At 51.8% G+C, this 11,395-nt stretch overlaps 6 protein-coding genes across 7 annotated transcripts; 3 read left to right on the plus strand and 3 right to left on the minus strand.

Annotated features, from left to right (window-relative positions):
* Positions 1–352: 352 nt before the first annotated feature.
* On the minus strand, positions 353–907 carry KVP17_002247 (uncharacterized protein; the record flags this gene model as incomplete). The annotated part of the gene is made up of 1 exon (XM_068518324.1): positions 353–907. One exon carries the CDS (start codon positions 905–907, stop codon positions 353–355), a length of 555 nt encoding a protein of 184 aa, XP_068372146.1.
* A 1,374-nt stretch (positions 908–2,281) lies between these two features.
* Positions 2,282–3,805, plus strand: KVP17_002248 (uncharacterized protein; the record flags this gene model as incomplete). Its single annotated transcript, XM_068518325.1, has 1 exon — positions 2,282–3,805. The coding sequence occupies one exon, from the start codon at positions 2,282–2,284 to the stop codon at positions 3,803–3,805; it is 1,524 nt and encodes a 507-aa protein (XP_068372147.1).
* A 54-nt stretch (positions 3,806–3,859) lies between these two features.
* Positions 3,860–7,052, plus strand: KVP17_002249 (uncharacterized protein; the record flags this gene model as incomplete). Its single annotated transcript, XM_068518326.1, has 2 exons — positions 3,860–5,798; positions 5,857–7,052. The coding sequence occupies 2 exons, from the start codon at positions 3,860–3,862 to the stop codon at positions 7,050–7,052; spliced, it is 3,135 nt and encodes a 1,044-aa protein (XP_068372148.1).
* A 155-nt stretch (positions 7,053–7,207) lies between these two features.
* KVP17_002246 (uncharacterized protein) lies at positions 7,208–8,795 on the plus strand (the record flags this gene model as incomplete). 2 transcript variants are annotated; one of them, XM_068518323.1, is given in 2 exon segments in its annotated part: positions 7,208–8,120; positions 8,131–8,795. In XM_068518323.1, the coding sequence occupies 2 exon segments, from the start codon at positions 7,208–7,210 to the stop codon at positions 8,793–8,795; spliced, it is 1,578 nt and encodes a 525-aa protein (XP_068372145.1).
* A 52-nt stretch (positions 8,796–8,847) lies between these two features.
* Positions 8,848–10,020, minus strand: KVP17_002244 (uncharacterized protein; the record flags this gene model as incomplete). The annotated part of the gene is made up of 1 exon (XM_068518320.1): positions 8,848–10,020. One exon carries the CDS (start codon positions 10,018–10,020, stop codon positions 8,848–8,850), a length of 1,173 nt encoding a protein of 390 aa, XP_068372142.1.
* Positions 10,021–10,181: 161 nt separating this feature from the next.
* KVP17_002245 (uncharacterized protein) lies at positions 10,182–11,021 on the minus strand (the record flags this gene model as incomplete). Its single annotated transcript, XM_068518321.1, has 1 exon — positions 10,182–11,021. One exon carries the CDS (start codon positions 11,019–11,021, stop codon positions 10,182–10,184), a length of 840 nt encoding a protein of 279 aa, XP_068372143.1.
* Between the last annotated feature and the right edge of the window lie 374 nt (positions 11,022–11,395).

An 11,395-nucleotide genomic window follows, 5' to 3' on the forward strand; every position in this document is an offset into this window, starting at 1 on the left:
TTCAACATGGAACTGACTTACCTGTCACCTCAATGAAAGTCTCAGAAGCTAACAGAGCAGGTTTGGTGCGACGCCTCCGATCTCCCATAATTAACACCTCCGACGCAATAAAAAGGCCCTCATCATCTTCAGCTGGAGGCTCAGGCTTTATGGAACCCTCGCTCCCCTGAAGGATCAGCGAGGGTTGCGGAGGAAGTCGAGAGGATTCGATCGCTGCAGGCTTAGGCGGCAGGTCCGGATAGTCTCCCAGATGAGAATGCGCCTTCAGCCTTGGTCTTGGTGGGAGCTCCGGCAACGGCATTACAATTGGTGGAATTTGAGGTTCAACTAATCATTCACTCATCATCGAACGTTACGTTTGCAAACACTCGTTGACTTGGACCATCGTTGCCACGTAACCGTTTTTGGTCTCATTTATCGCCTTAATCTCTTCTTGGATGTTGGTAACCTGTCGCAAAAGCTCAATTGGGTCATCGTACACGGTGAATTTCTCCATGGCAGCCTGTGCTATTTCCAGCTGCTTGTTCTTCTCCTTTAGGTCGAGGTTGGCACTACGCAGCTTACCAGCCATCGCCAGCGTAATAATTTGCTTGACAGACTCGTCGGTGTCGTCGTCAGGTACCTCCAGCCCACAGGACTGGGCGAGTTGGACCAGTTGACTGACTTGTACAGGCGCGCTTGGTTCGACGTGTTGGACGTTCGTCGGTTGTGAGCCGAACACGTCTGCAATGGTCCATGACTTCGACTCAGCCTCGTTCTCAAGCTTAGAGACGTCGAAATGGGTAGCCATCGCAGCATGCGCATCAACATGATGCTCAACAGGAACGATCAACGACAGCGACGCCGCATCAAAACTTTGAGGAGCGCGGCAATCCCCCTGAATGGAATCCTCAATTCTCGTCTGCATTGTAGTATTTCGAGGCGGAACAGCGGGAGGATCAATTTCATTTTCCTTGTTGAGATCATTTTCCTTGTTGAGGAGGCCTCGGCCTTTTCTAGAAGGAACGATGGGACGATATGAGTCTGGAGTCCCAGGGCTCTGGTTTGCTGCGATGGATTGGCCACGAGGAACGGAAGAAAGAGCGACGGAGTCAGCGTCGCCTGTTCCCTCGGGTCGGCTACGAAGAGCACCAGTGCGCGTACGATGGAAATTGGGTTGTCCTCCGTGTGGGGGTTCAGGAAGGACACGACGATTAAGGGGGACAGCTCCCGAGGGTAGAGTGAAGATGGGTTCCCTGTCCCGAGTCTCATGGCTTTGGTTTGCCCTCGTCATGGTAACGACAACGGCTTTACTGGCGGTGAGGAGGTAACTAGACGGTTGAGGGGTAAGATCAGTTCGCATATTTCTATATTTATGAGATACCGAAATATATTCTATATGTTATGAAATTGACATTCAACGGCTTCAAGGTTCATAGCAACGGCTAAAAGGTTCATAGCAACGGCTTAAAGGTTCATAGCAACGGCTTAAAGGTTCATAGCAACTCGTCAGGGCATGCTCGTTTTAACAGCAACAATACACTATTGGAGGAGGTATTACCGCTCCGGAGGAACCACCAGTGACGCAACGACAAAACAGAAACAGCCTTGTAGTGCGCAAATAATTCGGATGTTGACAGGCGTATTCAGATAAAAAAGAAGCAGCAAACAATTTATTGTTGTCGTAAAACCCAACCAAATCAATCAATCGTTCGAGGATTAATCACTTGATTGGGGCATTAATCATCAAAGACACCGGAGGCGTCGACGCCTCAGTGCTTTCATCTTCGAAATCCACACTCCACGCTATTGCAGGCCTTTTCGAAGCGCGGGGTGTGGTGCAGGCGGTGGTCGCGTCCAGTGAGTCCGATTCAGAATCTGAGTATGGACAATGGTCAGGTAACAACGGGGAGGAAGGGTTCGAATGTATGGACTTGACAAAGCTTGAACCTGAAGAGCTCCCGGAGTCGGACCAGTCAAACGCATCATAGTGGTGCACCATGGGACTGTCGTCGACAAAGGTGACCTTTGACGGGTCAATATGAGTTGGGGTGGACACTTCCCACCAAGGAGTTTCAGTTTCTGCGTACGTTCCAGCCCGCCAAAGTTCCTGTGCCTCAGTCTGCCGGCATTTAAGCCCTTTAATCCTCATGCTGACGTCGCTCATTCAATTGAAAATTGAATTACTAATTTCCAGTGAAATAGAATCTGAATAGGTGGATGTTGTGTTTGAGACTGCGTGTACGGTAGTGGACCGCGTTCAATGTGTTACCTTCATTCAAGCGAAATTTGCCCATTTTCGATGGACCAGGTTCAGTCTGGATTCCGCAGACTGCAGGAGTCACTCAATAACGAGGACGACGCTGTCAGTTCATTAAAGGCGTTAGGGGATGTGCTGGCGGAAACTAGATTGAAGGAGAGCATCCTGCTGGATCTGGGCTCCGCACCTTCGAGACCAGAGACGAAGAGCGCCCTTCGGAGAAGATACGAAAAGACCGCAGGCAAAAATGACGCTCAAGTCGCCTGGTTGCAGGCTCGCCACAAGCAGTTTCTTGAGATCATGCTTCAACTCCTCCCGAGGGGGAAGGTACCGCCCAGGGCGATCATAAGGGAGCTCATGAAAGCGATAAGAGTAGAAGGATTGGTCAGACAAAAGCGCTGCCTACAGGAAAAGTTCCCGGCTGAAATGTTCGACTTCATAGTTACCAGGCTTGTTCTTCCGGATTCAGGCCCTAGTTGGGCAGTTAAATGGGCACCATACCCGGAAATGTACGCAGATTTCGCCCTGGCAGCCGCCAAAGTAGTTGTCAAGTGGGTCAACGGCGTAGCCAGCCCTCCCAAGAAGCCGAAATCTGAAAACGGGTTCGAAAAGCTTACCACAGTGTTCTCGGTCTTGAACCGTCTGCCGCTGCCCAACCAGGCGCCCACGGACACTTTTGTCCCTGATGCCACGGCAGAGAACTACCAGACGGAATACACGACCGCTTGGCTGGCTTTTCTGGCTCAAGTCACAGATGACGCCCCCAAGGATCTGGTACTCAACGTGCTTTACGCGCTGCCCCCTCGAGTGCTACCCTACCTCTCCAACCCGTTAATTCTTTCTACCTTCTACCAAGACACGTTCGACTCCCATGAGAATCTTTCTGTTTCCATTGCGTGTCTATCAGGCCATTTCTACTTCCTCACCAGAGCCAGAGGAGGCGAGGACGAATCCGTAGGATTCTATTCTCGCCTTTACTCTCTACTGTGTGTGCCCGTTTTCTCATTGGCAGTCAGAACGCAATTCCTGCAGCTGCTTCAAGTGTGCCTCCGGTCGCCGTTGCTGGCTAAAGCCATTTTGGCTCAGTTCATCAAGAAGCTTTTGCGAATCGCCTGCTTCGTTCCCGCCCCCAACGCCTTGTGGATCCTAAGTTTGGTGATACACCTCCTTCAGAAGGAAACCACGCCGGCGATGTTACCGCTAATACATGTGGATTTGATGGAGACTGCTTCTGTGGACACGCCTCCGGTAAGTTCTCTGTTGGACTTCAATTTGGATGAGCTGGGAAGCGCTGTTGAGCTCCTTACCTGCTCCCTCCGGGAAATAGAACTACTCAGGCGACACACATCACGGGAGGTGCGCGTGCTGGCGTCTGCTTTCGAATCCGACTATCTGAAGCGAAAACATCAACAGGTAGAGCCACAAGACTTCGAGAAGCTTTCCCTTTCCTCAATGAGTCTACATCAACTCAAACGTTCTGGCAAGCGCATTCAAAGAGGCAAAGCTGATGTGGAATTTCGTAGAGTAAAGTGGACGGAAGCCGGAGCCAATTTCGTTGTGACGTGATCTGAACTTACTCACCCCACACGCCAAGGCATCAATAGTATTACACAAATTAAGATGGAGATGCCTCTAAAGGAGCCCTTACTGGTGGCAGGTGCCAAAAGCAGCCCTTCTACTATTGGCTCCTCTCCTGTTGTAGCAGCAGACGGTGACTCAGTCACAACTTATATGCTGAGTACCGTAGGATGCCCCAAAGAGACATACCCTGGAGAATGTCGTGTCGCCACAACTCCTGATGCTGTGAAGATGCTTGTGAAGCAGGGTTTTCGGGTCATTGTGGAATCCAACGCTGGTTACGCGGCAAATTTCCCAGACGCCTTGTATCAGGAAGCCGGAGCCAGCGTTGTGGATAGCACAGCGGTATGGTCTGCCGATGCCGTTTTGAAGGTCCGGGCTCCTAGTTTGGATGAAACACACATGATCAAGACTGGACAACTGCTAATCTCGTTTGTGAGCCCGGCCCAGAACCCTGAGCTCGTTCAGGCAATCGCTCAACGCAAGGCGACACTCTTTGCTATGGACCGTGTACCAAGAATATCACGAGCGCAGGTATTCGACGCTCTCTCCTCCATGGCCAACATCGCTGGGTACAAAGCCGTAATGCTGGCTGCCCACCACTTTGGGAGGTTCCTGGGTGGTCAGATGACGGCCGCAGGTCGCATTCCTCCAGCCAAGGTGATGATTATCGGTGGTGGAGTTGCAGGTCTGTCAGGAATCGCGACAGCAAAGAACATGGGCGCCATCGTTCGGTGTTTTGATACGCGTCCTGCGGTACGAGAGCAGGTGCAGTCTCTTGGTGGAGAGTTCCTCGAGGTACAAGGAGTGCAGCTTGAGGAAGGAACCGGAGGTTACGCTAAGGAGATGACGAAGGAGTTTATCGACGCTGAGATGGCCCTGTTCTCCCAACAATGCAAGGAGGTGGACATAGTAATCACCACTGCTCTCATCCCTGGGAAACCTGCGCCTAGGCTGATTACCAAAGAGATGGTAGCCAACCTGAAGTATGGCTCTGTGATTGTTGACCTGGCCGCCGAAAACGGCGGCAACTGTGAGCTGACGAAGAAGGATGAGCTCTATGTCACCTCCAACGGAGTCTCCATTATCGGCTATACTGATCTTCCTTCACGCCTTCCACAACAGGCCTCAAGACTCTATGCAAACAACATCACGAAGCTATTCCTGACGATGACTGACAAGTCTATCCCGAATCAGATTCGCATAGACCTCGACGATGACGTTACCAGGGGAGCTATCGTTGTGCAGGCTGGTCACATCCTGCCACCGTCCAGTAAACCCCTTGGGCCGCCCCCTGCCTCGAAACCTAAGACTGTCGCAGCAGTGAAGAAGGTGGTTATCTCACCTATGAGGGCCACTCTCAACTCGGCGCTGGGCGTTACCGCAGGCTGTCTGGCGCTGATGTTCGTCAATATGTTCTACCATGGGGCCTCCATGCTCTCTATGATTGTTATCTTTGCCTTGGCCGGTACCGCGGGTTATCAGGCCGTCTGGGGCGTGGCGCATGCACTCCACACACCACTTATGGCTGTCACAAACGCGATTTCCGGCATCACCGCCTTTGGAGGACTTCTCATGTTGAGCAAGGCAACCACTCCAGTATCCTGGTGGTTTGCCGCTATCGCAATGATGGTATCATTTGTCAACATCTTCGGCGGTTTTCTTGTGACCATCCGAATGCTTAACATGTTTCGACGTCCTACGGATCCTAACGAACACAACTACCTCTACCTGATTCCAGGGATTTGTGTTCCGGGTCTCTACGTTCTCTCCAAGTACTGGCTCCATGACAACATTGAAGTGATGACCTATCTTGCGGCTTCACTCTGCTGTATCGGAGCAATCGGTGGTCTGGCTTCACAGAAGACCGCTCGCCTCGGCGCTGCTCTTGGAATGATAGGCGTGGGCACAGGTCTCGTCTGCACACTGGGACTGGTTAGACACGACAAGTCGTTCTTGTTGATGACTACCATCCTCAGCGGTAGGTGACGTTCATTTCTCGCCTTCTCATATCAATACATATTTCTTATTCATTCCAGTTCTGGGTCTTCTGATTGGGGTTTATCTCGGACGCGTTGTTCAGGTAACTGAGCTTCCTCAAACCGTGGCCGCCTTCCATTCGTTGGTGGGCCTCGCCGCAATGCTCACATCCGTGGCGCATTTCGCCAATGCGGGTTCGATCAACGCGGCCAGCGGCATGGCTGCCTCCATTCTTGGCAACCTCATTGGGGGTATCACCCTCACAGGTTCCATCGTGGCCTTCTGCAAGCTTCATGGGTTGGCCAAATCCGCAGCATTGGTTCTTCCTGGGAAGAACGCTCTCAACATTACGACGGTGGTTGTGCAGCTTTATGCAATCTGGGTCTTCATGACCACCTCCAGCTTCCACACGGCCATGTTTATGCAGTACCTCACGATGATCATATCGTTGTGGTTGGGATTTCACCTCGTGGCATCTGTTGGAGGCGGAGATATGCCTGTGTGCATTACCGTCCTCAACTCATACTCTGGCTGGGCATTGGTGGCTGAAGGCTTCATGCTTAACAACGCAATGCTCACAGTGGTTGGCTCTCTTATCGGTTTCTCCGGTGGAATCCTCTCCTACATTATGTGCATTGCTATGAATCGATCCTTGACTAACGTTCTCTTTGGAGGCTACGCCACTGTGGCGGCGAGCAAGAAGAAGGAGAAGAAGGAACACCGCGAAACTACCGTTGATGAAACTGTCGAGCTGATCTCCAACTCCCGGAACATCATCATCGTCCCTGGGTACGGAATGGCCGTTGCCAAGGCGCAGCATGCTATCGCGGAGCTAGCTAGAGTTTGCCGAGCTCGCTCTATCAGCTTGCGGTTTGCCATTCACCCAGTGGCTGGCCGGATGCCTGGCCAGATGAATGTGCTACTCGCAGAAGCTGGAGTTCCGTATGATTGGGTTTTCGAGATGGAGGAGATTAACGACGAGATGAAAGACAGTGACCTTTGTTTGGTTGTCGGAGCCAATGACACCACCAACTCCAGCGCTTTAGAGGATCCGGATAGTCCCATCGCTGGGATGCCCGTAGTTCGCGTATGGGATTCGAAACAGGTCATCTTCATGAAGAGGTCTATGGCTTCAGGTTATGCTGACTTGGAGAACCCTGTCTTCTTCAAGGAGAACACTATGATGCTGCTCGGGGACGCCAAGAACACTGTGGAGACATTGGTCAACAAGCTCAAGAGCTACTGGGAGCCGTGATGTGCAGAAGAATTGCAGAAGAATTAGTTTAGTTTATTCACCTTATGGAGGACAATATGATTACATAGCAGATCTGGAATGAAACTGCGATGCTATTGCACTCCACTGTTATTATGGTGCTTCGCTTCTGAAGGGATTCGATTCAATATATCAATATGAGCAACCAGCCTCGGGACACCTACATCCTCGTTCTTGCTGTCGACGACAGCGACGTTGATGCGTTGGCAGACATCAAGGACGCCGTTAATCGCCTTGTCTGCGAATCGCTTGTTTGGGTTCCTCGTAACGAGATTGCCCTCATCATTTGCGGAGAGGAGGGTGAGCAAGGCCTCCGAAAGATTAACGTTAGAGCTCCTCCAAACGTGGACCTCATTCAGGCGTTACATGATCTGTGTCCTGCCGAAATAGGCGACATCTCCGAAGGGATCACGGAGGCGGCGGGCCTCATCCAACAACGTGCCCACTACACCAGCATCCAAGAACGCCACCTGTGGATCTTCTCTGGAGGAGATTCTGAGGTGACTGACATCACTGAAGGCACTCGGGAGCAGCTCATTCAGTGGGGAGTCGATGTTCAGTTTTTCGTTCCCCGAGTGGAGTTGGTTTGCGAATCCTTGGCTCAGGCCAGCGGTCAGTTCAACTGTCAAGTTCGACCAATAGCGGAAATGATAGTTCCCTGCCACACGGTATCTCGATCGACTAAATGTCGAGTAGACATGAACTTTGGCCAGGGTTTCAATTTGCCGATACAAATGCTGATCAAGACCCGAATAGAACCCTTCCCCTCATTCAAGTCCTCTCACAATGGCCAGACACTACGCCAAATTCGCTCATACTTCGTTGAAAACGAGGAAGTTCCAGTGGAGGAGGACGAGATTGTTTCAGGATTTCTATACGGTAGAGAGGTCGTTCCCATTGACGAGGACACTATGAAAAGTGTTCAATTCAAACCTGGTGAGAAGAGTTTCAAAGTATTGGGATCCGTGCACAATACATCCATCTCGGAGATTTTCCTTGTTGGCGGCACAGAGATGGTTCTTCCAGAGCCGGGAAATGAGCAGGCGTCAAGTGAGTTCAGTGGAAGTAGTGGATTCAGAGGGAATGGCCAGCCTTTGTGAAGCGCTCAGAAGAGAAGAGATGCGTCTTCTTTGCCGCTACGTCTACAATCGTAGCGCTGATGTTAGACTTTGCCTGCTTACACCAGCGCCCAATGAAGGCCTCTACTTAAACTACGTACCATTTACCAATGATATCCGAGACCTTGGGATCCGACGGATTCACCGAGACCCCACCGAGGTTCAAGTTGAGCAAATGGAGGGCTTCATCGATGATGCGATGCTGGAGACCAGCCTTGGAACCGAACTGCTGCCAGTGGGTGCAACGCCAAACCCATCCCTGGCCGCGCTGCATGCCTATAGTCTGAGCGCACTTAAGAACGAGCTTGGTGACTCGAAACCAGAAAGGTTCGTGGAGACGGAAGCTTTGTTCCCGCCACGTGAGCTGCTTGCTCGGTTGGAAAAGGGTGGCAGGGCGACAGAAGTCAATGCTGCGTTTGCATCGAGTATTTTGCCCCCAAAGAAGAAAATTGTTGCTCCCGCTGACCGACCTAGCGACGCTACTCTGGACCTCAGTCAGGTTAGCGTGGGTGTCGTCGTGAAGACCTCCCAAAAGCTGAAAGACGAACCGTTGACGCCTGCGACGCAGACCACAATTGGTCTCTCGCTTGAGGATTTTGACTTGTAGACTGGTTGTCATAAAGCTTGTCACAGGATTTAACCTTTCTTGGAAATGAAAATCAGGACTGCAGTTTCATGGGCGAGTTTTGACTGCTGGGCGAGTCGGATGTCATGTCAGCTTCGCAAGAGTAGGTTGGATGTTCGCTCCAGCAAGCTCGTGATAGGCTGCAGTCTGGAGGGACAGGAATTTTGGGTTTCCGCTTTTCCCTTAGGAGCTGGATGACCTTCTCGAATGAAAGGAGCCGGTTCTGTAGGACTGGATCATCGACTCCAGGTAGTCGCCGGCGTGGCAACGGATGGACGAAATTAACTGGGTGGTCAGCTGTGAAGCAGTAATCGTCCTGTCTCGGTACAAAAGGTCGGCCTCTTGGATCTACCAAGGGGCTGTCCTGACCCTCGTTTAACGATATTGTTACGGGGGCTCGGCCTCGACATTGCTTTTTGAAAGGAAATATGTGACTGAGCTCCTCGTACGCTGCAGATGTGGTGAGCTTGGTGTGGTATGCTGCGGGTTGTGTCGCGGGCAGGTAATGCCAGAGCAGCAACCGTATTAGCTGCCTCAGCTCTGGAAAAACTCCCTCCACTTCACATTCTTGCGCCAACAGTCGAAGGCTCTTCAGAGTGTCAAACGACAGTAATATTGGCTCATCTTCAGGGACTACCAACATTGGTTTCCGTTGCATCGTGTTCTCCAGCAATCTCGCAGTCGCTGCCATCAACACCAGCAGACCCACAGCCCCCACTCGGTGCAGACGAACTTCAGTGGCATCAGTAACGGAGACACCGTATGTCGATGTTAGCAACTCGGGCTTTCGTATTTCCTGACAGGCAAGACTGGCGAACACTCGTTTACGGTGGGATATGACTTCCTGCTCGCCCATAACCAATGTCTGCGACATGCTTCTGCTCACATACACGCCTTGGAGGTACGCGAAGAACCCCAAATGAGAATCTGGTTTCCCCGACATTCTCCACTTCAATCGAAAGGTCTGTAGTAGCGTCAACGTGTCCATTCTGAACGCCTCTAGCTGCCCCAGTCCCAAATCCACAGAGGCACTCTCGGGATTTCCCGTTTCCGGAGGGACCGCGCCGACAGGTTCCTTTTCTGGCGCTGGAAGCTTCTCGGTATCTTTTAATGTGTAGGTATTCGACAACGATGCAGGTAGGTACTCAGAGCGCCGGTACAGTGCTCTGGGTTTCGTACGAGAGCCTAGAATCGGGGGCAGGTACATATTGTGACAATATTTTCCGAATTCACCCTCGAGATAACACTGCTCCTTCACTGGCTGGAAAGACCTACGTGTATGTACTCGACGTATCCTCATCAACCGTCCATTTGAAGGACAACGGTGACTCGGTCCATTCACGGCTGATTGCTCCCAGAAGTCTGTTCTTACAGTTGAGTTTCCGTAATGAATGGGAACTTGCGACTAATAGACTCAAAGTATAAACCGATTGGAATGCGATTCTTCGTCAGCGGCGATAAGTAAACCAACGGCCGTGCTTCCGTGTCCAAGGCCAGCTTCACAGGGTGCTCGGTATGCAGTCGATCCTGGGCGACTCCGAGCTGCTCAGCCCAAATACGCAGAGGCAGCTCTCGGTAGGTCACCTGTGGTGTTACGGCTGACAGCGTGAGAGGGTCACCTTGACGAGTCCGTTTGAGTGTCAGAGGGCAGAGTTGGGGGTCAATGCGACCCTGTTCGAGCATGGTTTGTAGCTGGGCCAGGAGTCTGTTGAGTTCCTGAACTTTAGCTTTAGACTTTTTTGCAACCCGGGGCTCGATTCGATCTGCATGGCTGGTCACGGCATGATTTCCAATGATCGCGACGTAGACCCCTACGAACGCTAGCCCCAGCACGCCTACTGCCCACCTCTGAGGTGCAGGCTGGATCTTCAAATGGGGCGACAGCTCCACGTCCAATGCGGACAGCACGTTGAGCAGGCCTCGAAACTCGCCGTAGCCGCCAAAGGCCGCTTCTACTTGTGACAGCCGGTGAACTGTTAGAGGCAGCACGGCTGATTTGAAAAAAATGGAAAAGCTCTTACTGTCAATTATGACGTGACCAGATTCCACGAGTATTAAAGTTCCTTTCTTGAATTTCCATGTGTCTCGTAGTCTTTGGGACGCAGTTTTGGTCGGTGTGCTGGGTGAACCCAACAGGGAGTCCTTCACAGGCGTCAGCGGCGCCAAGGTGAGAGCCACGCGGATAGAAGACTCAGGATGGTGCTCCATTAACTGGCCTATTCGAGCCTCCACTGCCTCCCTTTCTGATACGGATAAAATTGAATCAGGGTCGCAAATCTCAGACGGAACTGCCTGCCCACATTCCTTGTAGTTAACTTTGGGATTTGGAAATGTTACTGGATTGTACAACGGATGCGGTTTAACACGCGGTTTTGTGCCTAATTCCACCGTCGCGGGACCGCTGGATTCTTCCTTGCCGGTTCCTTGAAGGCCGCTGAAGAGACTGCCACTGGAGGTGTCTGCGAGCTGATTTGGAAGGCCCTCCGAGACAGATATGTTGCTCCCTTTTGCTTTCCCACCTGCACCACCATCTGCTCCTTTCCCACCATCTGCACCATCCCCACCATCCCCACCTCCAACAC

This window comes from the organism of the source record quoted next, assembly GCF_019968985.1.
Source record: "MAG: Porospora cf. gigantea B chromosome Unknown PgB_NODE_723_length_11883_cov_117.546, whole genome shotgun sequence".
In the NCBI taxonomy this organism is placed as follows: domain Eukaryota; phylum Apicomplexa; class Conoidasida; order Eugregarinorida; family Porosporidae; genus Porospora; species Porospora cf. gigantea B.